The sequence below is a fragment of the Lepidochelys kempii genome, chromosome 2, assembly GCF_965140285.1.
Source record: "Lepidochelys kempii isolate rLepKem1 chromosome 2, rLepKem1.hap1, whole genome shotgun sequence".
Lineage (NCBI taxonomy): Eukaryota > Metazoa > Chordata > Testudines > Cheloniidae > Lepidochelys > Lepidochelys kempii.
In genome coordinates this window covers 203,175,899-203,202,151 of record NC_136381.1, presented here as the reverse complement: position 1 = coordinate 203,202,151, position 26,253 = coordinate 203,175,899, and the positions used below count along the sequence as shown (strand labels likewise).

Genomic DNA, 26,253 nt, shown 5'->3' with positions numbered 1-26,253 from the left:
GTTGGTTCTAGTTCTGGGTTGTTATAGGGTCCCACACAAGAGCAAGCCACACATTCGCAGAAGCAACTCACCAGGCAACACCCCCTTGTGGCTAGGTGAAGGGCCTTTCCCTTGGTAGGTTCCTCCTGTTGGATCTCTCTCTGGGCCTTCGGTGGCCTCCTCCTCTGGCCAGGTCAGTTAAAAGTTCAGTCCCCTCCAGAGGTATTAAACTTCCCAAACTAAGTACCACTTTCAACTACGGTCCCAAGATCCCACAAACAAAAGGTCCTTCACTCCTCCTAGGCTCAACTCGCTGTTCTCACTCTTATCAGCCTGCTGACTCCCTAGGTGTCAAGGTTCCTCTCCCACTCTGAACTTTAGGGTACAGATGTGGGGACCTGCATGAAAACCTCCTAAGCTTACTTTTACCAGCTTAGGTTAAAACTTTCCCAAGGTACAAATTAATTTTACCCTTTGCCCTTTGAATTTCCACTGCCACCACCAAACTTTAACTGGGTTTACTGGGAAATGTAGTTTGGACATGTCTTTCCCCCCAAAATCCTCCCAACCCTTGCACCCCACTTCCTGGGGAAGGTTTGGTAAAAATCCTCACCAATTTGCATAGGTGACCACAGACGCAAACACTTGGATCTTAGAACAATGAAAAAGCATTCAGTTTTCTTACAAGAAGACTGTTAATAGAAGTAAAGAAATCACCTCTGTAAAATCAGGATGGTAGATACCTTACAGGGTAATTAGATTCAAAACATAGAGAATCCCTCTGGGCAAAACCTTAAGTTACAAAAAAAGACACACAGACAGGGATAGTCATTCTATTCAGCACAGTTCTTTTCTTAGCCATTTAAAGAAATCATAATTAACATAATCTAACATACCTAGCTAGATTACTTACTAAAAGTTCTAAGACTCCATTCCTGGTCTATCCCCGGCAAAAGCAGCATACAGACAGACACTTTGTTTTTCTCCCTCCTCCCAGCTTTTGAAAGTATCTTGTCTCCTCATTGGTCATTTTGGTCAGGTGCCAGCGAGGTTACCTTTAGCTTCTTAACCCTTTACAGGTGAGAGGATTTTCCTCTGGCCAGGAGGGATTTCAAAGGGGTTTACCCTTCCCTTTATATTTGACACGCCCCCCAAATCTCAGCTAGGGCGAAATGCTGGCTGGGATTTCTTCCTGGAGCTCTAGGAAAAACAGTTAATAAGACACATGCATCTCTAAATATACTACCAAGTACATAAAGACTAACAATATTTTCCACATCTCAAGGACAATTTTAACCAGTTGATTCTGGGAAACTTTCACGGGAGAGTGCATCAGCCACTTTGTTAGAAGCTCCTGAGATGTGTTGGATGTCAAAATCAAAATCTTGGAGAGCTAAACTCCACCAAAGAAGTTTTTTGTTGTTTCCCATGGCGGTATGAAGCCACTTCAGTGCAGCATGGTCGGTTTGCAGGTGGAAACGCCGTCCCCAAACATATGGGCGTAGCTTTTCCAGGGCGTAGACAATGGCGTAACATTCTTTTTCACTGACTGACCAGTTGCTTTCCCTCTCAGACAGTTTTTTGCTGAGAAACACTACAGGGTGGAATTCTTGATCCGGTCCTTTCTGCATTAAAACTGCTCCCACACCACACTCTGATGCATCTGTGGTTACTAGGAACGGTTTGTCAAAGTCTGGGGCCCTTAGTACAGGGTCAGACATGAGTGTCGCTTTAAGCTTGTTAAAGGTCTTCTGACACTTTTTGGTCCACTGAACGACATTTGGCCGTTTCTTTTTGGTTAGGTCTGTCAGTGGGGCGGCGATTTGGCTGTATTGCGGTACAAATCATCTAATAACCGGCCAAGCCTAAGCCTGAACCTGTTTCTTTGACTTTGGGACAGGCCACTTTTGGATAGCATCCACTTTGGCCCATAGCGGGCTGATAGTTCCTTGACCCACCTGGTGTCCAAGGTAAGTCACTCTGTTTAGGCCTTCTTAGCTTTAACAGTTAGTTCTGCCTCCCTTATGCGCTCAAGGACTTTTTGTAGATGTTCCAGGTGTTCTGCCCAGGAATCTGAAAATATGGCCACATCGTCAAGGTAGGCGACTGCATATTCTCCTAATCCCGCTAGGAGACCATCTACAAGTCTTTGGAAAGTGGCGGGTGCATTTCGCAGCCCGAAAGGGAGTACATTAAATTCATACAGCCAGAGATGTGTGGTGAAGGCTGACCTTTCCTTGGCGGATTCATCTAGCGGTAACTGCCAGTACCCCTTGGTTAAGTCCAAGGTAGAGATGAACTGGGCTGTCCCAGTTTGTCTAATAGTTCATCTGTGCATGGCATTAGATAGTTGTCTGGGCAAGTTACAGCATTTAGCTTGCGGTAGTCCACGCAAAAACATATCTCCCCATCTGGTTTGGGAACTAGAACCACTGGAGATGCCCATGCACTTCCAGAGGGGTGGATTACACCCATCTGTAACATATCCTGGATCTCCCGGTCTATAGCAGTTTTAGCCTGAGGAGACACCTGATAAGGTTGGACTTTAATTGGGTGAGCATTACCTGTGTCAATGGAGTGGTATGCCCGTTCAGTCAGTCCTGGGGTGGCTGAGAATGTTGGCGCGTAGCTAGTGCACAGCTCCTGGATCTGCTGTCGCTGCATACGCCCAAGGGTCATGGAGAGGTTCACCTCTTCCACACTACCAGCACTTTTCCCTTCGTAGTAGACACCTTCAGGCCACTCAGCGTTGTCTCCTCCCTGTGCTGTAAACTGACAAACCTTTAATTCTCTGGAATAAAAGGGCTTTAGAGAATTAATATGGTACACCTTAGGCTTTCGGTTGGAGGTGGGGAATGCTATGAGATAATTAACAGCTCCCAGGCGCTCCTAGACCGTGAATGGCCCTTCCCACGATGCTTCCATTTTATGGGTCTGGAGCGCCTTTAAGACCATGACCTGGTCCCCTACTTTGAAGGAACGCTCTCTGGCATGTTTATCATACCAGGCTTTTTGCTCTTTTTGAGCTTTCTGTAAGTTTTCTTTAGCAAGGGCTAAAGAGGTTCGGAGGGTGTTTTGTAGGTTGGTTACAAAGTCCAGAATGTTAGTTCCTGGAGAAGGTGTAAATCCCTCCCGTTGCTGCTTCACCAACTGTAATGGCCCCTTAACCTCACAGCCACATACAAGTTCAAATGGGGAAAACCCTAAACTGGGATGTGATACAGCTCTGTAGTCAAAGAGCAACTGCTGCAACACTAGGTCCCAATCATTGGAGTGCTCATTTACAAATTTACGTATCATCGCCCCCAAAGTTCCATTAAACTTCTCCACCATGCCATTTGTTTGATGGTGGTAAGGAGTGGCAACCAAGTGATTTACCCCATTAGCTTCCCAAAGGTTTTCCATAGTTCCTGCCAGGAAATTAGTCCCCGCATCTGTGAGGATGTCAGAGGGCCAACCTACCCTGGCAAAAATGTCGGCTAGTGCCTGGCACACACTTTTAGCCCTGGTGTTGCTTAGAGCTACTGCTTCCGGCCATCGGGTGGCAAAATCCATGAAAGTCAGTATGTACTGCTTTCCTCTGGCTGTCTTTTCCGGAAAAGGACCCAGAATATCCACAGCTACTCGCTGAAATGGAACTTCAATGATGGGGAGTGGCTGGAGAGGGTTTTCAATGATGGGGAGTGGCTGGTCTTGGGGTTTTCCCACTCTTTTTGGCATACCTCACAAGACCGGACATAAGTAGAAACATCCTTGCCCATTCCCTCCCAGTGGAATGACCCCTCCAAACGGTCTTTGGTCCTGTTCACCCCAGCATGGCCACTAGGATGATTGTGGGCTAAGCTCAAGAGCTTGGCCCGGTATTTAGTTGGAACTTCCAACTGTCTCTGAGGATGCCAGTCTTCCTGGTGTCCACCAGAAAGAGTTTACTTGTATAAAATTTCTCTTTCTACAACAAACCTGGATCGATTAGAAGAGCTGAGAGGCGGTGGGTTGCTCTGTGCCGCCGTCCAAGCTCTCTGGAGGCTTCCATCTACTTCCTGTTCGGTCTGGAACTGTTCCCTTGATGCTGGAGACATCAGTTCGTCATTGGATTGTGGACCTATGCTTGGTCCCTCTGGAAAGTGATGTAGGGGATGGGGCTGTTTCCGTTGACTGTGAACCACACTCCGCTGGGAGACACTGTTGGGGTTCAGGCTCAGGCTGAGCCTCTTGTGTAGGGTTATGGGCTGCTGCCGGTTCAGGTTCGGTGGGGCCCTCTGGTGTTGAGGTTGCAAGTACTGGATTCAGTGCTGGCAGTGGGTCTGGTGTTGGTTGTTCCGCTGGTTCCAGTTCTGGGACTGGATCCACTACTGCTGTTGCAGACATTGGCCTGGGGTCCAGGTCCATCACCTCTGACCGGGTCCTGATGGAAATTTCCGGAACAGAGCTAGGCCTCATGGCTTGTTTAGCCTGGCTGCGGGTGACCGTTCCCACCCTCTTGGCCTGCTTCACATGATTGGCCAAGTCTTTCCCCAACAGCATGGGGATGGGATAATCATCATAGACTGCAAAAGTCCACGTTCCTGACCAGCCCTGGTACTGGACAGGCAACTTGGCTGTAGGCAAATTGAAAGAGTTGGACTTGAAGGGTTGAATCGTCACTTGGATCTCTAGGTTGATTAAATTGGGGTCCACTAAGGAAGCATGGATAGCTGACACTTGTGCTCCGGTGTCCCTCCATGCGGTGACCTTCTTCCCGCCCACACTCAGTTTCCCTCCGCTCCAAGGGTATCTGGGAGTTATCTAGGCCTGCGGATCTTTGGTGTGATTCCGGTGCAACGAACTGTAATCTGTTGGAGTTCTTGGGGCAGTTGGCCTTTATATGCCCCAGCTTGTTACATTTAAAACATCGTCCAGCTGACGGGTCACTGGGGCGAGGCGGGTTGCTGGAGAACGGTGTAGTGGAACGATAAGGTGTCTGGAGGGTTCTTCGGGAGGTAGTTGGGGCCTTGGGTGGCCCCCGGTAATAGGGTGTGGTCTGGGGTTGTCCCTTCTGGTCTCCGCTCCAACTGCGACCAGTTTTCTTCTTCTCTGCCACCTCCAACCATCTGGCTCCAATCTCTCCTGCCTCGATTACAGTTTTGGGCTTCCCATCTAGGATGTATCTTTCTATTTCCTCAGGAACACCCTCTAAGAATTGTTCCATTTGCATTAGGAAGGGCAAATTTACTGGAGATTCAACATTTGCTCCTGATATCCAGGCATCACAATGTTTTACAATGTGGTAGGCATGTCGGGTAAATGACACGTCTGGTTTCCACCTTAGGGCTCTGAACCTCCGACGAGACTGCTCGGGTGTTATCCCCATTCTGACTCTCGCCTTTGATTTAAACAGTTCATACTTGTTCATGTGTTCTTTAGGCATTTCAGCTGCCACCTCAGCTAAGGGTCCACTGAGCTGCGGCCTCAGCTCTACCATGTATTGGTTGGTAGAGATGCTGTACCCAAGGCAGGCCCTTTCGAAGTTTTCTAAGAAGGCCTCAGTATCATCACCTGCCTTGTAGGTGTGGAATTTTCTGGGATGGGAAGTGGTACCTGGAGAAGGATTGCTAGGGTTTCTTGGTATATTCTGCTGAGCCTTTATCTTCTCCATCTCCTCCACATACTTTCTCTCTTTTTCCTTTTCCTCCAGTTCTTTGTCCCTTGCTTCCATTTTTGTCCCTTGCTTCCATAGCTCTCCTGTAAGCAGCTGCTTGGTGGTGGTCTGCCTCTTTCGCTGCCTCCATCTCTTTGTCCTTTGCCTCCATCTCTTTGTCCTTTGCCTCCATCTCTTTGTCCTTTGCCTCTATTGCTCTCCTGTGAGCAGCTTGTAGAGCTTTTCTGGTTTCTTTCATTGTCTCCAGTTTGGCTAACTCCAATTGGTGTAGTGCCTTGGTGTCTGTCATCTTTACCTCTCTGTTTTTAACTAACTTTACACCCGAGGGTTAGAAATAAAACAAACAAAACTTGGCTTGTAAAATTTTGCTGTGCTGGAATAGGATACCTATTCTCTGATAGTGATTGTCAGCCTACAGAAAGAGACAATTCCCTTTGTCTCTGCTCTGGCCCCAAATCAAAGCAAAAAACCTCCAACTACTTGGAAACCTGCTTAACAGCAGCCCAAAGGAAAAAAAAATTCCTTTTCAGACCTGTGCTCCTTGTATAAAAAAAAAATAAAATAAAAATCCTAAAAAAAAAAAACCTACCACTTTTGTCTCCAGGGGAAAAAAAAACCTCTGGTTTGCGAAGATTGTGAATTTCCCTGCAGGAGGTTAAGTACCCTGCCTCCAGGCAAAGAAAACCTGCAGTTCACAAAGATAATCCCCTTTTGTCTCTGCTCTGGTCCTAAAGCAGAGAAAAAACTAGCTGCTTTCAGTTGGACCTCCTTTCCAGCAGCCCCAAAGGAAAAAATCATCCTTTTTTAAATCTGTATTTCTGGTTCAAAAAATCTCAAATTGATCTCAGAATGATTTCAGGTTAATCCCACCACTCTGCCACCATGTCAAGGTTCCTCCCCCACTCTGAACTCTAGGGTACAGATGTGGGGACCTGCATGAAAACCTCCTAAGCTTACTTTTACCAGCTTAGGTTAAAACTTTCCCAAGGTACAAATTAATTTTACTCTTTCTCCTTGGAATTTCCACTGCCACCACCAATCTTTAACTGGGTGTACTGGAAAACATAGTTTGGACGCTTCTTTCCCCCCAGAATCCTCCCAACCCTTGCACCCCACTTCCTGGGGAAGGTTTGGTAAAAATCCTCACCAATTTGCATAGGTGACCACAGACGCAAACACTTGGATCTTAGAACAATGAAAAAGCATTCAGTTTTCTTACAAGAAGACTGTTAATAGAAGTAAAGGAATCACCTCTGTAAAATCAGGATGGTAGATACCTTATAGGATAATTAGATTCAAAACACAGAGAATCCCTCTAGGCAAAACCTTAAGTTACAAAAAAGACACACAGACAGGGATAGTCATTCTATTCAGCACAGTTCTTTTCTCAGCCATTTAAAGAAAGCATAATCTAACACATACCTCGCTAGATTACTTACTAAAAGTTCTAAGACTCCATTCCTGTTCTATCCCTGGCAACAGCAGCATACAGACAGACACAGACCCTTTGTTTTTCTCCCTCCTCCCAACTTTTGAAAGTATCTTGTCTCCTCATTGGTCATTTTGGTCAGGTGCCAGCGAGGTTACCTTTAGTTTCTTAACCCTTTACAGGTGAGAGGATTTTTCCTCTGGCCAGGAGGGATTTTAAAGGGGTTTACCCTTCCCTTTATATTTATGACACTAGGCTTTTCACTATTGGGTGTCCAAGTATATCATAAACCAAAATAGTCTCCTTCCCCTATAGCTTCTCTTCAGATGCCTCTTCCTTATGGAATGCTGGCCTCAGAATCACATTCCAGGGGCCTACCACAGGAGTTAATGCTAGTCTCCTTTACAGCTAGCTCCAAGCGAACAGTCTTCCTCCCTACATACACCACAGTTGTTGCAGGGTGGGGCTAATTAAACAGGGATGGTCAGCCCCAGACCCCCTGGCCTATAAAGGGGCTGGTGACCCTGTTTCATGGACACTTTAGAACTACTTGACTGGGTTGAGCAAAGGTATGTTTGTACCCTGCATTTGTAAATGTTGCCTAACTATGAACACATTTATGCAATGAACTAAATCAATGTCAGCCTTCACTTGGAGAGACTTGGCCAATTAATTCAATTGTAGAGTTTACAGTGATGGGTCCTGTATTCATGAGAAAGTACAGACTTGCATTTCGTTATGTAACATTTCTATCTTCTTCAGTGCCACTCGAAATGCATTTAAAGATATAATATTCCCATAACCCAGAATGGGGAGAGGTACTAGTTAACTATCTGCTTTATTGCAGTTCACTTAAGTGTAAGTAAATCCTTGTCTCCTTATTCAAATAAGTAGTCTGATAGCCTTCAATGGGCCATATTCATCCGAGGAAGAGTTGGCCCTCAGAGTGTTTGAGTTATAAAATGCTCCCATCCTCAAGTCCACTATGGAGACAATTTGTTTGTTGAAAATATGTCTGGGATTAAAGCATTTGTTGGGCTTAATATTTTCAGCTGCTATTTTAGTAATTCAATATACTCATATTTATTATTGTTACTTATTAGGACCCATTCTTGCAGCCCTAACTTGGGCAAAACTGCCATTAACTGACTCCCATTGTGAGTTGCCTGAGCAGGAACTGCTGGATTAGGCCTAAATATCATAGCTCCTCTGATTTGGAAGGATTCTGAAGCACCCTCCAATCTATATATTCGCATTATGTAAATTATTTACTCAATTAATTTAGCCTCTTTGTCTTCTCTAGAGGTTTGAGCTATATATTGTTTTTTTCCACTCTGATCATGAACAGTTTGCTGAAAAGTATTTAATACTTAGTATGTGTGGTTAGATGGTGATAGATGTTTAGCTGCATGTGTGTGTTTAAACTTAACACTGTGATAGTCAATGGTGATTGGTCACGTAAGTAATAAGGTATAGTTTCTGTTCCCTGACTGGAAAAAGAGGACAACAGATTGCAGAAACCATTAGAGCTCTGACTCTAAGGGAGAGATACCAAGTTAGACAAAGATAGAAGCACAATTGTGGTATTTTTTTAAAATGGTAGATCATTTTCCTTCTGGGCTTTATCCAGATCCACTGCAGGATTGTTCCTAGAAAAAATTAGGCTACTGTAAGATTTATTGGCTGGGTGCCAAATTTGTTGTGTGTATTTTGTTTGGGTCTAGTTATGAAAGGTATAATTAGAATTATTCTTGTTCAACTTGTTCAATTGACTGAGTCTTTGCCAAGGATCTGGTGAGGGTTTTTGGAATTCCTGTTAGCTTTCTGTGCTTCATAATGCTTTCTGTAGGCATTCATGACAGTAAAACTGAATTAGTTGAAAGTTCACAGAAAAGGAATGCAAAGGAGCATAAACATAGCTGAAACAATTTTACTTTTAAATCTAGGTGAATACTTGTGTAATGTTTTTTATAACATGCACTCAATTCTGCTATATATCTACAGGAATTGCTTCATGAAAAATTTGTTTTTCTAAGTCCACTGCCTTTCCTTTGGCATACAAATTTCCAAAAATGTCCTTCAAACTTGGCCTGCAAATTTGCATTCACAACTAGTTTTTTTCATCCAAAGTTCACACTTGCATGCACTTGGAAATAAATTATGAAGTATCCAGCATGCCTGTTAAGTACCCATCATTTGAGTTGGGATGAATTGGGCTGTTCACACATTGCTCAGAAGTATTGCGGACACAAGGAAGCATCACTTACATGTGGCCCACATTCCAAGGGCTTACGTTCACCACCTTAAGCACTAGAGATTTAAACTTTTTAAAGGAAATCTGGAGCACAGTTGTGCAGCAGGTCCTACCTCTCCCCCCCCCCCCCCCCCCCCGAAGCTGTATTTATGTGGCCATTAGCGGGGGCTCTCATGATTTCTAATCATTCAGTCTTTTAAAGCATTATCAGATTGCCATACTTGAGCACTGTACCCCTTCATCCTTTACTCATGAGCTGTTCAGCAAGTGATACTTGACTTGAGATGGCGCACTGAAGGATTTACATTGAGTGAAACAACTAAATGGGAATTAAGACCTGTGGCCTTTTACCAATTTTATTTTAAGAGAAATATGATCAGTGATTTCTACACACATGCGGAAACAAATGCGCCAGTGAACTGTTTTGTATTGCCCACAGTAACCCTTCTACTGTAAATTACAATATAAACCAGTGGTACCAAAACTTTCCCTGTCATAGTCTTCCCCCCCAACCCCCAGTAATGGAATCTGTCCATAACCTCCCTACGTTACTGCACAGTTGGCACAGCAGAGGAGTTTGGGCTGAAGGTGTAGTTGTGGGCAGATCTGGAGCTAGTGATGAAGGTAGGCTGGGCTGGGCGCGGAGCAGAGCTATGGCTGGAGGAAGAGCGGAGATTGGGATAGGGGTGTAGCTGTACTCCCTCCCTACCCCCTGGGGGGGCTGGCCCAGGCACCACCGCACACCATCCATCCATTCCTCTGCTCCCCCCCCCCCAAGGGTGGTGCACCCCACAGTCTGGGGACCACTGACGTAACTCCTTCTTCCTCAGCTTCCAGCCTACATATTTCTAATTTGTATACTAATTCATTCTTTCTACTTTTGTATTTTACGATATGACTGGTTTTCAGTAAAGCCCATTGAGTTTAATGCCAAAGCTTTTTTTGTGTCACCTTAAACCTGATGGATCTGTTGTTTCTACGGTCCATTTGTGGAATATTGCTGCAGAATGTATGCACAAAACAAGAGTGATTTTATTTCAAGTTTCAAAATTGTGGAAATAAACCACTATTAAATGACTTAGTTGCAAAGAAATGTTATGCCAGTATACATTTAAAATAGTATCTAACAGTATTTGTTTTTTGGAATCTTTTAAATTAATGAAAAGATCAATTTTTGTTTAGAATCCACTGGGCCTACATATAAACTATTTTTTGCACAAGTGTTGAAGCAACTCTTACAACTGTTAATTGCTGAGGCAGTGTTAGCCGACGGCCAAGGATGTTTGGTGAGGTGCCAGCTATGCCCGTTTATACCATCCGTGACTTTAACCGCTAGGACGCACTGTCCCTTCGCGGCGGGCAGCCCGGGCTAGGCTGACGGATGCCCCAAGGTCCTAACTATCCGTGACTTTAACTGCTAGAGCTCAGAGCTCCTTCGCAGCGGGCAGTCAATACTGATTGACAGGTGCCCCAATGGCAGCACTAAGAGCCTCTCCACACCCGTGACTTTAACTGCTAGAGCTCAGAGCTCCTTCGCAGCGGGCAGCCAGGATTGACTGACAGGTGCCCCAAGAGTTTGCCCCGTGGAGGCGGCACAACTCAACGCTAGGCTCTTAGTACTCTCACCTAATGGCCAGGCTTTAGAGCCAAAACGGCTGAGGTTCTTTAATTGTGTTGGCTGCTTTACAGTAAACCAGAGAAAACAAGTCAGGCTTATGCATAAATGGTTACCAAAATTTATTAAGCTAGATTCTAATCATGTGGTTACAAAATTGCTAGTGCCTACTTATTTAAATGTAGAGATGTTACACAGACAAACAAGTTACAAAACTGAAGCCACAATCCCAAAGAAAGAAAACAAAATATAGAGCTCTATTTCAAAATATGTGTACACTAAAGATAGGAGATCAGGTGTGGGTGCTTCTTACCCTCCTTGCATCTCTCGATTCCAGCGGTGCCAAGCCAGGATCGGTCACTCAATTCCGCGGAAAGACGAATAAGGGACAAGGCGTAGGGACCCTCTTAGCTGCAGAAGCCTTGGGAGGCTGTCACTTATCTGACCAGCAGATAGATAGTGAAAAGCACTCAAAAATCATGGTGCTGTAGGTCCCCTACTTATACCTCTGTACTCCTTTATTCTCTTTCTCCTTTCTTATGCCAAATTGAGGCTGGTCTGTCGGGGTGACGCCAGCTTTCACAAGAGTAGTTTACACTTGCAAAGGAGAGAAACAATAAGTTTCGACTACTGGACATTTCTTTTATCAGGGTAAATATTTTCCCACCTAGGATGTTGGTGTGTGTGCATCACGCTATTTAGTTGGGGCTAAGAGCCATGTCTGTCACAGGGCCTCTGCCTGCTGTGAGCTTAATCGTGGTATCTGTTCCCAGAGGCACATTGTAGCAGCACACCTGTGCTTTCACAGCTTCAAAGGCTGTGCTGGAATATATGTTAAGTGCCCTGTTCCTGCTTCCTCCTGTGTTTCCAGCAATGCTGGTCTGAGGGGGGGGGGGGGCTGGCTGTCTGGCTACAGGCAGTGGAATGTTTATTCTCTCTTTTGGTCTTTGTTTATCTCATAGGTAACTATGATTTATACTTTAAGTAGAATTATAACTTCATAATTTGTAGTTAATTTAAGCAGAATTTGCAAATCAGGAAATAGAGACTATGGCCCTGATCCTGCACCATTAAAGTCAGTAGGAGTTTTGCCATTGACTTCAATGAGTGTATGATCGAGCCCTAGAAACCTGATCCAACATATTTTAAAGACAGTGGAAAGACTCTGTAGTGAAGCGAGACTCACTGGCACGGCGCCTCCTGCTGGTAGTCTCAGGAATTAGCCCTTTTCCAGCTTTGGAGTGCCCTCTGCTGGCTGATATCCTGTGTCCCTTCCGGACCCCGGTGCCTCTTTACCTTGGGGTGTTGCCCCATGGCAATGCCCCCACACTCTGGGTCTCCCCTCCCAGGGGAACCCCCAACCTTCTAAACCCACCTTGCCTCAGTGGCTACTGCCAGTCCTCATCCAGCCCCTGCCCAGTGGGGCAGACTGCAGTCTGTAAACCCCTCCTCATCGGCAAGTGGGGGGGTTGGACCTGCTGCCTCTGCCTACCCCGGGGCTGCACCTTTGCAACCCCAATACCTGTTTTGGCCTTTGACCAGGCCTGCAGCCTGGGGATTTGCCAGGCTGGAGCTACCCAACACCTGCTCCTCCTCCTCCTCCTCCCTTTCCCCAGCACTGCTCTGTCTCAAGTACTCTTCTCTCCCAGGTAGCCAGGTCCTACTCTCTCAAGACCTAGAGAGAGACTGACCCAACTTCTCCCTGAGCCCACGTGTGGCCTGATTGGGGCATGGCCCCAGCTGTGACTGCTTTCCCAATCAGCCTGGTCTTTTCTCTAGGAGCGAAGTAACTGCCCCGCTACAGACTCCAATTGAGTTCAGTGGGCTTTGGATCATGCTCTTTGAGCATTTTTTTTGTCTGATTTATGCAGCAGCACTGATGTCAATGGACCAACCCCAATGTACTTACTTCATTGTAACTGCTGGTAGAATTTGCCCCTATTCCATGATTTACAAGTTCTTGGTATATTTATTATTTTCTAATTTATTCCTGTATCTAAAAACACATTCAAGCTCTCCTACAATTAGGTAGCATTCTCTAGAACCCTTTTTGTCCATTCAGTGTTCCAGTCAGCTTCCTGCATCTGATATTGAATTAGATAGAAAGAGATACATGACTTTGCAGTGGATAATTGTAATTTAAACAATAAGAAACCCAGAAATAAATTAAATTTATAACTATAGTTGCTTTTGGGATGTGAGATCCATTACTTTTATATTGTTGCACTGCAACTTAATGATGGTGCTAGCATATGATTTTAATTCTTTTGGCAGTATGGGGATTTGATTTTGTGTTGACAGCAGGAGCAGTATGCCAATGTAGAATTGGTAATATTTATTCCCTAGTTAGGCAAATAAAAATGACAGGCTGAGGAGTTAAACAATACATTGAAATGATGTAGATTTTTTTTAAAAAATAGATATGCGGCGGACAAATAGTATCTATTTGAATTTCATAAACAATTTTGGAAAGATCTTTAATTAGATAGGAGCAAAGAGTGAGTAATTGAACCCAGACATGTGAAGTGTAAACCCCGAAGGCAAACCTATCCTAAGAAAACTCTGCATTGTCCTAAAAATACTGGAGTCCCAGCAAATATCAGCCAACATTTCTCACTATGGTGTAAATAAGGAGTAACTCAGTTGAAGTCAGTGGGGGGAGGGATAGCTCAGTGGTTTGAGCATTGGCCTGGGATCGGGGGCAAAAATTGGGGATTGGTCCTGCTTTGAGCAGGGTGTTGGACTAGATGACCTCTTGAGGTCCCTTCCAACCCTGATACTCTATGATTTCACTGACCTAAAACCTACTTATGAGGAGAATCAAGCCAACTGTTTCTTCCTGTAGGTTTATAAACTGTCTCCCACAACAAACAGCTATGAATACTTTATTGTTTACATATTTAGATTTATACATTGTGCAGACTGACCCAAGCCATTATTGGCTTATGAATATTTATCAAGGGATGCATTTTATTCAGCATCTTCCCCCTCACCACACAAACAGTTCTAAACAATGAAAGATGTCTGCTTTGGGAGAAAGCTGCACCTGAGTCCCCATTAGGATGCTGTAGGGTAAACACACATTAATGAGCAGAGTACAAGAAAAATACTGGCTTTTGGCATTCAGGATGAAGTTTGGACAGATGACGAAAGGCCCCCTACAACACTGAAGCCCTGCATTTTACCTTGATGGTAGGAGAAGCACAGGCAAAAAGGCTGTGTAACTGACCTATACACCATATGGAGGGGGTGCCATACTAGTCCAAAAGAGACCAGAACAGAGGGGGCTGCTGAGTTAGGGTGATTGTGTGGTCCTAGTGAGCCAAAAACCCCAAAAGGAGTTTCAGTTGCTTTCAGATTTGTCCACCGGGGACTGAAGTGAACTGTTGCCTGCAATTTGAAAGGTTTAAACTGGATTCATTTGAACCTCCAATCAAAAACTCCAATAGCCAGCCCCTCTTTATTTCCATGCCACATCAGCAGCTCGCAGGACCACCACCCGCTTCTTCAGTGTCTCTAATGTGATTCCTTTTGCCTATTAAAATGTTTGGAGAGGAGCAGAATTTGCCAGCTTTTCAGATGGACAAACAATTTCAGGCCATGATTCTGAAATTTCACATGAATAGTAGAAGTTTGCAAACACATTGAACTTTGAAACCAAGACTGAGTTTGAGTGGGCTTGTGATTTAATATCACTGTTGAGATTAAACAACAGCTTCAGTCTCTAGATAAGTCATGATTCAGATGTGGTACATAACTAAATGATTGGAAATTTACCTCTATTTCATGTGATTTTTGTCTTTGTTGTAAACTACCATTATATTCTGAACCGTGGTTCACTGTGACATTATACCAAAGATCACTAAACATTAGGAATTATCAAATAAAATTTGATTGTAAGTATCCCCTAACCAGTATCACTGTTATTCTTCAAGTAATGTTATATGGAGCCTACTATGAGTTCTAGGCCCAGCCGCTGCAACAAGAGAACTAAGATACAGATGAATGTATGCAGTGGTTGCAATTCACCTTCCTGTGAGTTCTACAGTATTCCTGTCTCTGCTGATATGGGGCCAAAGCTAAAATCATTAGAATCATATAGAATCATAGAATATCAGGGTTGGAAGGGACCCCAGAAGGTCATCTAGTCCAACCCCCTGCTCAAAGCAGGACCAATTCCCAGTTAAATCATCCCAGCCAGGGCTTTGTCAAGCCTGACCTTAAAAACCTCTAAGGAAGGAGATTCTACCACCTCCCTAGGTAACGCATTCCAGTGTTTCACCACCCTCTTAGTGAAAAAGTTTTTCCTAATATCCAATCTAAACCTCCCCCACTGCAACTTGAGACCATTACTCCTCGTTCTGTCATCTGCTACCATTGAGAACAGTCTAGAGCCATCCTCTTTGGAACCCCCTTTCAGGTAGTTGAAAGCAGCTATCAAATCCCCCCTCATTCTTCTCTTCTGCAGGCTAAACAATCCCAGCTCCCTCAGCCTCTCCTCATAACTCATGTGTTCCAGTCCCCTAATCATTTTTGTTGCCCTTCGCTGGACTCTCTCCAATTTATCCACATCCTTCTTGAAGTGTGGGGCCCAAAACTGGACACAGTACTCCAGATGAGGCCTCACCAATGTCGAATAGAGGGGAACGATCACGTCCCTCGATCTGCTCGCTATGCCCCTACTTATACATCCCAAAATGCCATTGGCCTTCTTGGCAACAAGGGCACACTGCTGACTCATATCCAGCTTCTCGTCCACTGTCACCCCTAGGTCCTTTTCTGCAGAACTGCTGCCTAGCCATTCGGTCCCTAGTCTGTAGCTGTGCATTGGGTTCTTCCGTCCTAAGTGCAGGACCCTGCACTTATCCTTATTGAACCTCATCAGATTCCTTTTGGCCCAATCTTCCAATTTGTCTAGGTCCTTCTGTATCCTATCCCTCCCCTCCAGCGTATCTACCACTCCTCCCAGTTTAGTATCATCCGCAAATTTGCTGAGAGTGCAATCCACACCATCCTCCAGATCATTTATGAAGATATTGAATAAAACCGGCCCCAGGACCGACCCCTGGGGCACTCCACTTGATACCGGCTGCCAACTAGACATGGAGCCATTGATCACTACCCGTTGAGCCCGACAATTTAGCCAGCTTTCTACCCACCTTATGGTGCATTCATCCAGCCCATACTTCCTTAACTTGCTGACAAGAATACTATGGGAGACCGTGTCAAAAGCTTTGCTAAAGTCAAGAAACAATACATCCACTGCTTTCCCTTCATCCACAGAACCAGTAATCTCATCATAAAAGGCGATTAGATTAGTCAGGCATGACCTTCCCTTGGTGAATCCATGCTGGCTGTTCCTGATCACTTTCCTCTCATGCAAGTGCTTCAGGATTGATTCTTTGAGGACCTGCTCCATGATTTTTCCAGGGACTGAGGTGAGGCTGACTGGCCTGTAGTTCCCAGGATCTTCCTTCTTCCCTTTTTTAAAGATTGGCACTACATTAGCCTTTTTCCAGTCATCCGGGACTTCCCCGGTTCGCCACGAGTTTTCAAAGATAATGGCCAGTGGCTCTGCAATCACAGCCGCCAATTCCTTCAGCACTCTCGGATGCAACTCGTCCGGCCCCATGGACTTGTGCACGTCCAGCTTTTCTAAATAGTCCCTAACCGCCTCTATCTCCACAGAGGGCTGGCCATCTCTTCCGCATTTTGTGATGCCCAGCGCAGCAGTCTGGGAGCTGACCTTGTTAGTGAAAACAGAGGCAAAAAAAGCATTGAGTACATTAGCTTTTTCCACATCCTCTGTCACTAGGTTGCCTCCCTCATTCAGTAAGGGGCCCACACATTCCTTGGCTTTCTTCTTGTTGCCAACATACCTGAAGAAACCCTTCTTGTTACTCTTGACATCTCTGGCTAGCTGCAGCTCCAGGTGCGATTTGGCCCTCCTGATAACATTCCTACATGCCCGAGCAATATTTTTATACTCTTCCCTGGTCATATGTCCAACCTTCCACTTCTTGTAAGCTTCTTTTTTATGTTTAAGATCCGCTAGGATTTCACCATTAAGCCAAGTTGGTCGCCTGCCATATTTACTATTCTTTCGACTCATCGGGATGGTTTGTCCCTGTAACCTCAACAGGGATTCCTTGAAATACAGCCAGCTCTCCTGGACTCCTTTCCCCTTCAAGCCATCCGTTCCCTGAGGGAGTCGAAGTCTGCTTTCCTGAAGTCCAGGGTCCGTATCCTGCTGCTTACCTTTGTTCCCTGCGTCAGGATCCTGAACTCAACCAACTCATGGTCACTACCTCCCAGATTCCCATCCACTTTTGCTTCCCCCACTAATTCTACCCGGTTTGTGAGCAGCAGGTCAAGAAAAGCACCCCCCCTAGTTGGCTCCTCTAGCACTTGTGCCAGGAAATTGTCCCCTACGCTTTCCAAAAACTTCCTGGATTGTCTATGCACCGCTGTATTGCTCTCCCAGCAGATATCAGGAAAATTAAAGTCACCCATGAGAATCAGGGCATGCGATCTAGTAGCTTCCATGAGCTGCCGGAAGAAAGCCTCATCCACCTCATCCCCCTGGTCCGGTGGTCTATAGCAGACTCCCACCACTACATCACTCTTGTTGCACACACTTCTAAACTTAATCCAGAGACACTCAGGTTTTTCTGCAGTTTCGTACCGGAGCTCTGAGCAGTCATACTGCTCCCTTACATACAGTGCTACTCCCCCACCTTTTCTGCCCTGCCTGTCCTTCCTGAACAGTTTATAACCATCCATGACAGTACTCCAGTCATATGAGTTATCCCACCAAGTCTCTGTTATTCCGATCACGTCATAGTTCCTTGACATCACCAGGACCTCCAGTTCTCCCTGCTTGTTTCCAAGGCTTTGTGCATTTGTATATAAGCACTTGAGATAACCTGTTGATCGCCCCTCATTGCCAGTATGAGGCAGGAGCCCTCCCCTCACAGACATTCCTGCCTGTGCTTCCTCCCGGTATCCCGCTTTCCCACTTACCTCAGGGCTTTGGTCTCCTTCCCCCGGTGAACCTAGTTTAAAGCCCTCCTCACTAGGTTAGCCAGCCTGCTGGCAAAGATGCTCTTCCCTCTCTTCGTAAGATGGAGCCCGTCTCTACCCAGCACTCCTCCTTCATGGAACACCATCCCATGGTCAAAGAAACCAAAGCCTTCTCTCCGACACCATCTGCGTAGCCATTCGTTGACTTCCACGATTCGACGCTCCCTACCTAGGCCTTTTCCTTCCACGGGGAGGATGGACGAGAACACCACTTGCGCCTCCAACTCCTTTATTCTTCTTCCTAGAGCCACATAGTCCGCAGTGATCCGCTCAAGGTCATTCTTGGCAGTATCATTGGTGCCCACGTGGAGAAGCAGGAAGGGGTAGTGATCCGAGGGCTTGATGAGTCTCGGCAGTCTCTCCGTCACATCACGAATCTTAGCCCCTGGCAAGCAGCAGACTTCTCGGTTTTCCCGGTCAGGGCGGCAGATAGATGACTCAGTCCCCCGGAGGAGAGAGTCCCCGACCACCACCACCCGCCTTCTCCTCTTGGGGGTGGTGGTCGTGGAACCCCCAACCTCAGGACAGCGCATCTCATGCCTTCCAACCAGCAGAGTCTCCTTCTGCTTTCTCGCCCCAGACATATCATCTGGTCCACTCTCCGCAACGATACCTGTGGAGAGAACATGAAAGCGGTTAGTTACCTGTGTCTGTGTTACTGGAACCCGGACATTCCGCTTACCTCTTCTGGAGGTCACATGTTGCCAAGCTTCTTCACTAGCCTCTTGGCTCCTCTGTGCAACCTGCTCTATATCTGTAGAGCTTTGTGCCCCTAGAAGCCTATCCTGAGTTTCGTCCAGGAAATCCTCAGTTTCCCGTATGCAACGCAGGGTTGTTATCTGTTGCTCCAGACCTTCAATCTTCTCTTCCAATATGGAGACCAGCTTGCACTTTGTACAGACAAAGTCGCTTCTGTCCTGTGGAAGAAAGACAAACATGGCACATCCAGTGCAGGTCACAACAGCTGAACCCCCCCCTTCCATATCACCTTCCTCAGAGCAGTTTGCAAGACGTAAGCCTCACTGGGCTCCCTCCAGGCGAACTCCCAGGCAAACTCCTGCTGTGTGCTGCTCTGCTGTCCCCGCTGCTCAGCTGGTTCTCCGCTGCTCAGCTGGTTCGCGAAGCTCTGGCTATTTTTAAACAGCCAGGCTTCCCTGTCGCAAACAAACAGACACCCTACTGCCCGCCCCCTGCAGGCATGATTAGAACATAATTAGAACATAATTAGAACATAATTAGAACATTAGCTCATTAGCATGCACTTTTAAGAAATGTGTTTAGAAAAATGCACTGCTCGTTTCTTACACACGTTCCAAATTAACTTCTTTGTAATGTATATTAAATGCTTCATCAGCTTGGCTGGAGACAAGGCACAAAGTTGCTGTTTTTTAATTAGGTGAGCAGCAGCTTAGACTTCTGGAAACAAGTTTGAAATATTTGAGAAGCAACAATGAGGGATTGAGAAAGATTCAGGAGGAAGGTGATTGAAATTAGGATCTCTCTCTTATGGTGTGGTCTCAAGAATGAAGAAGTTGAAGCACTAATATAGGGCCTGATTTTCAAAGGTATTGGGTTCATGAAGATACAGATGGTCACCAAATGAGATTTTCAAAGGCACCTGCACAGATTAGATATGTTAGGAAACTAGGGTTTCATCATTGGCTAATTTTTCCTTAAAGATTTTTTAGACGCTCTTCTGAGCTACTCCGCTATTAATTTTTAAGTTACCATTGCCTTAGTAACATAAAGGTTAGTCCTTTTGTTTTCCTTCTTAAAATCAATTTGCATGAAATGACTGTTGCTCACATTTTAAAAACACATCGCAAATAAAACTATGCGGTTTAATAAGAATGCTAATATTAAAGGGGGCAAATTCTGTGGTTCTTAATTGAGCAAAACTCTCATTCACTTCAATGGGAGGCTTGCTCGATTAAGAGTTTTGTCCCAGAAGTGTTTTTTTTTAAATCATCATATAATATATGTTATAGACCTTTTTAAATCTGTTTTTTAAGTGAATTTAGTGCTTGTGAAAAGCATTTGTATGACAGCTTTTTAGACTGAAATCTTCTGCATCCCCAAAGAGGAGATACATCCTGAGAAGTAAGAGGGCAGCGTTCTCCAAAATGCTTCACCAGCATGCCTCAATCCCACCTTCAGGCATGCCTCAAGAGATATTGTTAAGGGGTATTTAAGTTCTTCTCATTCAGGCTTCTCTGCTAAGGTGCTCAGTTGTGGTTGTTTTGATATATTGACAGCAGTCCACTAAAAAGTGCTCGGAGATCATTAACTTATTTTAAAAATACCACACTGATCATGAAGAGCCATTTGAATGGTAATGTCTTTTGGCCACTGGACTTAATCTAAATTCAGTCTAGTGAGTGAGAAATGGAAGTTTGTCTGATACCTCTCTCCCACAACCCCTGAGTCATGGGATAGGTAAAGTTGGGAGCATTGGTTTCTTACTATTCTCCTTATTTCAACCCAATAACATACTTCTGTTGTACACAGGCTGGCTTTATGTATTAATGCACAGTTGTGGCTTCCATCATAGCTATACAAAGGACTATGATAGACGTGCTGTAATTCCGTCTGTAATTAATGTTTTACTTCTGTGTTCCTCTACAGATAGTAACTTCATCCTTGCAAATGCTCAGGTGGCTAAGGGATTCCCTATAGTTTACTGTTCAGATGGCTTCTGTGAGCTTGCTGGATTTGCGCGAACTGAAGTCATGCAGAAGAGCTGCAGCTGTAAATTTTTACTTGGTGCTGAAACAAATGAGCAGATGATTCTTCAAATTGAAAAGTCACTGGAAGATAAGGTGGAATTCAAAGGAGAAGTCATGTTTTATAAGAAGAACGGTGAGTTTTATTGCTTTCATCAGTGTTCTATTAGTTCCAGACAAGCTGAAATTTACCATTATTTAGCATAGTAGTTATATGTCCACTGTATTTAACCACACTGCATGTGAATGTTCAGAAGGCTACAGAAATTGATTTGAATGAAGGCAGGGCTGTTATGGTGGTAGAAGTGCAAATATATAGGTAGAAGTGGTAATATCTATGTGATAAGTTGCAGGGTATTGTAAAAAGCTGAAGAAACATTGTGGAGCACTGACTTATTCAGTGTAGAAGGTGCACCATATAAAGTTGTCTACTCATCTTGTAATCAAACATTGATCTGGTCTCGTTGAAACTTTAAAACAAAAATTAAATTAAAACTCACCTATAGACAGAGACTAAGCATGGAAAATTTCAGCCTGATAGAGATGGTTGGAAAATTTACAGTGAAACTCTTTTTCCTTGAGGAAATTCCATTTTGACCAAGAAAAAACCCAAACCCCACGTTTTTTTCACAAAATAGCTTAATTTTGAGAAAATTTCCCACAAAATTTGTTCAGAATTGGAACGAACGAGTTGGAACATCAAAATATTTTGCCAAATGGAGATTCCAAGTTTCAACCAGCTCTACTGATGCTGAAATTTTCAGAAAGTTTTGAATGTCTTATAGAAGCTAGAGAAAGAGAGCACTCTAATACATGTAATAACCAAGGTTTAAAAAAAAAACGACAAAAAAAACAGGTGCCTAGAGTTAGTTCAGTGGGTATTTGATTGGGACCCAAAAGCACAAGCCCCTACTTACTTACAGCTAAAGGAGTTCATATTTGCATGAAGAGGTAGAGGCTTGTGTGTTTTGTGCTGAAGGCCCCAAGTTTGATCCCCATTTATGACTGTGATATCTGTATGTGTTTGCACAGAAGATATATCAGCAATGATACCACAAAGGGGAAAAAAGAGACTTGGGTTTGCAGCAGCATGCCTGTAGCCGAGTGATATAGACCATTCTTCCACCCATTCTATTGATGGCAGGCTCCTTTACTCCACCTCTTAGAACTCCTCTCTCACTCGTTGCTAAGTGTTTTGATTGTGTTGCCTTTGAAGTGAAGTACTGGACATATGTGATGCTCAAGCACAAGGAACCAATGGGAGAGCAAACCTGACATAATGCCGTGCAAATGGTCTGAAACAATTAAAAAATATTTACGGCTTGAGGCTGTATTTCACTGTGTATCAACTTTTGTTTTTATTTTTTAAGCTTAGAATTTGTGAACAAATGTTCTGGCTAGGTGTCGTCTTCACAATTCTTGCTTAATATTTATGTGCTGTTGAAATGTTTTTCTGTAGAATTATATTACTTTGGTATTCTACATTTTTACAGATAAGCATTTTAAAATAATGGATATACTCTGAGGAAAGGAAAGACAATGTATTGAAAATACTAGGAGAAAAATTGTCCCCTTTTCTGACTGCAATATGAGAGGGAAAAGGGTCGTTTAGTCTATAGGCTCACAAACCTCAGGCTAATACACACTCCATGTTTAAAGTGTCATATTATGTAAAAACATTTTGAAGATGCAATAAAATGCTTCCCTCTCCTACTTCGAGCATTTAAAAGAAAACGTTGCAGTGTGTCTGGAGCACATGTTCTATGAATCAGCTTCATAGAAGTTAATTACTGATTTACTAATCTTTCTTGGATATGAAAAATGTTCCAGAAATTTCAAGGGCCACTTTTTTTCCCCGTTGTTGGATGGTGGTGACTAAACAATGTCATAAGAGAGAAGATTTAAGATTAGGTGAATGGAAGAATTAGGGCCAGTTGTACGCACTGGCTTTTACTTGGGATGTAAATTGAATTCTCACTGCACCATCAGGAATGAATATTGCCTGTAGCACTTACGGTGATAACAAAGGCAGAAAGAAATGATCATGGAATTGTAGGTAGAGTTCCTTAGCAATTAAGGAGTTGGATCACAGATTAGTTGGGATGGACAAACTGGTTTGGATAAAAAAATTTCCCACCTACTCTCACCTCTTAAACGTTTGTGTATAATTTGAATCAAACTCATCAAATCATTTTCAAAGTACAAACAAATTCCTCTTACTACCCATTATATTTTATTTTCAAGTTTTTATGCACCATCTGGAAGTGCTGAAATATCATGGGACCGTTTTTGCATTAAAAGCAAAAAAGGCAAGAAATCTCACAAGAAAGGTTATTCTTGTGATTTTTCAATTCAGTGTTGCAGACCCAGAAAATTTGGCAAAGCATCCATAATTTATGTATCTGAACAAAATGGAATTACTGAAACTCTGAGGTTTGCCCAGAAATTGCAGACATAAGACAGTATGTGGATTTTTTAATTTTATTTGAGCTCTTTAAAGGCGTCTACGGAATACAAAAAAAGTGTTCTGTTTTTTTTTTTAATTTAAAAAACAAAAGAAAAATTGAAACCCTTTCATTGAAAGCAGTCCTTTTATCAAGCCCTGTCCTGGCTGTCCCGACTTTTTTGGCAGAACTGTTGGCAAGAGCAAATGGGACAAATCCCCCCCCCCTTTTTTTTTTTGACAAAAGAGGTGCGGAGGAACGTGCTGGGGGGGAAAGGGGGAGAGGGTGAGTGGCGATGCCAGCCCCGTGCAGTGTCCTGTTTTTCCCTTTGGGAAATATGGTCACCCTAATCATCAGTCATATGAATATTCACATGACTATCTGGGTTTAGGACACTGTTCACAGGTGCAGACTCACCGTGGGTGCTAGACCAATTGGGATTCATTGCACATAGTAGTATACATGACTAAGAGTCTGCTTAATTAAGAAAGTGATAGAAAAAGGGAGAGTAATAAGGTTCTGTTGGGAGAAACCCTAAAACAGTCTGCACAGGCTAAACCTCTGCTGGGTAAGATTTATGTTGTAAGAATAGTCAGGCCTCAGGCTTCAGATGCATGACCTAAAAATAAAAATCTAACCCAGGAAGGAGGTGAGTTTAGATCATAAACCCTTGTACGTGTTCCTCGTGGGAAGCAGTGCTTTCTCCCATTTGCAACATGTTTAAGCACAGAAGTTATTAAAAATCATTATAACTTTTCTTTTAAAAGTGATCTTCATGCTGAGAACTTACCAAATTTCTTATTAGATTTGTACAGCTTCAAAAACCACTCTGTTAAAAATCCAGTAGATTTGTCCAGCTCTTCTCAGTGTGACGCTTCACTTTCTTCAGTATGTCCTTTTAGCATGGTTATTTGCTTATTTTTTGGCTCTCCATCTGATACTAGGCATGCATCTCTCCATGTATTGTGGTTCAGCTTTTAGCTTCTACTTCATATTTCTGACAAATATCGTTATTAAGTTATAACTCATAGGGACACAGCATCAGTGTACCCCCTGAACTTAGTTGCTTTATACAGCAATATGATTGGGCTGGAAGTCTGAGAGTTTTGCTCTGGGAATGGGTTGGCTATCGGATAGCTGTATCCCTGATCCAGCTAGTGAGGAATGTACCTCCCTGCAACCTATGTTGCCCAGATGGTTCTTTTGCCTATCCTGCATGAGGAGTCATGTAACATAGAATAAATTCTCAAAGTTCTGACCTGTCATGCAATGGTCTCACTTTAAAACATGAGATAGAACTGTCCCAGATAATCTAAAGTCCTGGTCAGTAATGTGAAGAGATGTCCTCAATCAGGACAGCACAGTAGGAAAAGCTGTTACTGTAATATATTACAGTCGTTTAATTTGCTTGTGTTTTAGAATTGCAGAGAATTGCAATTTTACACATAAGCATAGGCAGAGAATATGGAGTAACTTTGGGACTGAGGTAGCTATCCTGCAAAAGCCAACATGGAAAGTCACGGGGACATACTTTGAAATGTGGGCACCTGCAGTAATTTCAATCTGCAAAAACAGGAATGTACCCATTTGAACCTGCTAACCTAGTGTTTGAATATGTAAGGCATTTCCGACTCATTAAAAGGATATAGAACATCCTAATTGCTGTAGTTAGGTGAACAACAACATTATATCAGTGCTTCAGCTGCAAAGCTCAGTACATCAAATATGGACTTAACTGCTGAGCCACTAACATACTTAAATGCATACACTAGATCTGGCTTCAATGAAATTGTTGTAGTATGGGGGCTTGTTTATTTTAATAAGCCCTTTATATAAAATACACTATCTAGATAAGACACATTAACCAGATAGGAGTGCTGAATTAATGAAGATGTCCACAAAAATTTGTCTGAGCCATGTATTTATTGCACTCAGCGTCAGGTTTTGCATTGTCCTGTGTTCATAAAGTCCTGGGAAACAAACCAGTGGTCAAATTCTTAGGCCTAAATTCTGCACTCAGACACCTAAGTATGGCTCCTGATTTAGTTAACAGAAGTGTTATGTGCGCACTCAATAGACTTATCAGACAAACGGCCAAATTTAAACCTGGTGTGAGCAGGGGAACCCCACTGACTTCACCTACTTGACTTATGGCAACTGCTCACACCAGATCTAAATTTGGCCCATAGCAAGTGTGCAAAGTTATAGAAAGTTGTCTGACTTATAAATGTGAGAACAGGCTTGTTCCCTCTGAGTAGTTATTTTTTGTTTTGGAAGGTACAGAAAGCCTTGATACATACCAGCAAAAAAAAAAAAATGTTGGATTATTCTGTAAGTGGCAGGTCTGACATACCCACTAGGCCGGCTTGTCTTGCTACCTCAAGAGCTGCCCCAGGCACCGTTCTGAGTTCAGAGTACAGACTGGAATGTCCTCTCAGCACTTATTTAAAAGCTTCATAATGAGCCCTGAGCTATGATGATCAGAGGACACCGTTTCTGTGAAAACGCGATATCAGGTATTTTTTGGTTTACTTTCTCTCTGTATTTGATATAAAATGTAGGGCTAGTATTTTGTAACCATTTAGTAGTAATTTATTTTATGCCTTATCATGTTGGTAAGACACAGGCCCAAGCTGTAAAATCTGAATACAAGTTCAGTGTGGGAGTTTTTGAATGTGCACAAACTTGTTCAGTGTTTTTATCTGAGGTTCCAGTTTGGCATATTATGGAGAGAAACTATTATGAAATTTGAAATCAAGATTAGGTTTGGATGTTGAATCCAAACACCCTAAACCGTGTAGTGACTCAAGTTTCTATTTCAATCCCGTCTCTAATGCTAGCCTAAATTTAATGGGTTTGATTCTTGCCCCCAGCACCCTACCCGCTTCATAATTAATTTTTTCCCCCTATCACTTAAACGTTTCAGTGGTAGTTCAGCTCAGGAATATAATTGTCAGCAAAACAAATTACAGGAGCGGTCCTTCTAATTAAAACAACCCCACTAACTCTCAGAACAAGTTCAATGGAAGTTTCAGCGAAAGTCCTGCTTTAAACTGACCTCAGCAGAAAGTAAACCTAGCTCATAGGC

General features: G+C 43.7%; 1 protein-coding gene across 1 annotated transcript in view; it reads left to right on the top strand.

Moving 5' to 3' along the window:
• The window catches only part of KCNH8 (potassium voltage-gated channel subfamily H member 8), a 394,139-nt gene that overhangs the window by 106,332 nt on the left and 261,554 nt on the right, over nucleotides 1-26,253 (top strand). The window contains exon 2 of the mRNA XM_073333523.2: nucleotides 20,624-20,857. Coding sequence (XP_073189624.1) covers nucleotides 20,624-20,857 — 234 coding nt within the window. The remainder of the gene's footprint in view (nucleotides 1-20,623; nucleotides 20,858-26,253) is intronic.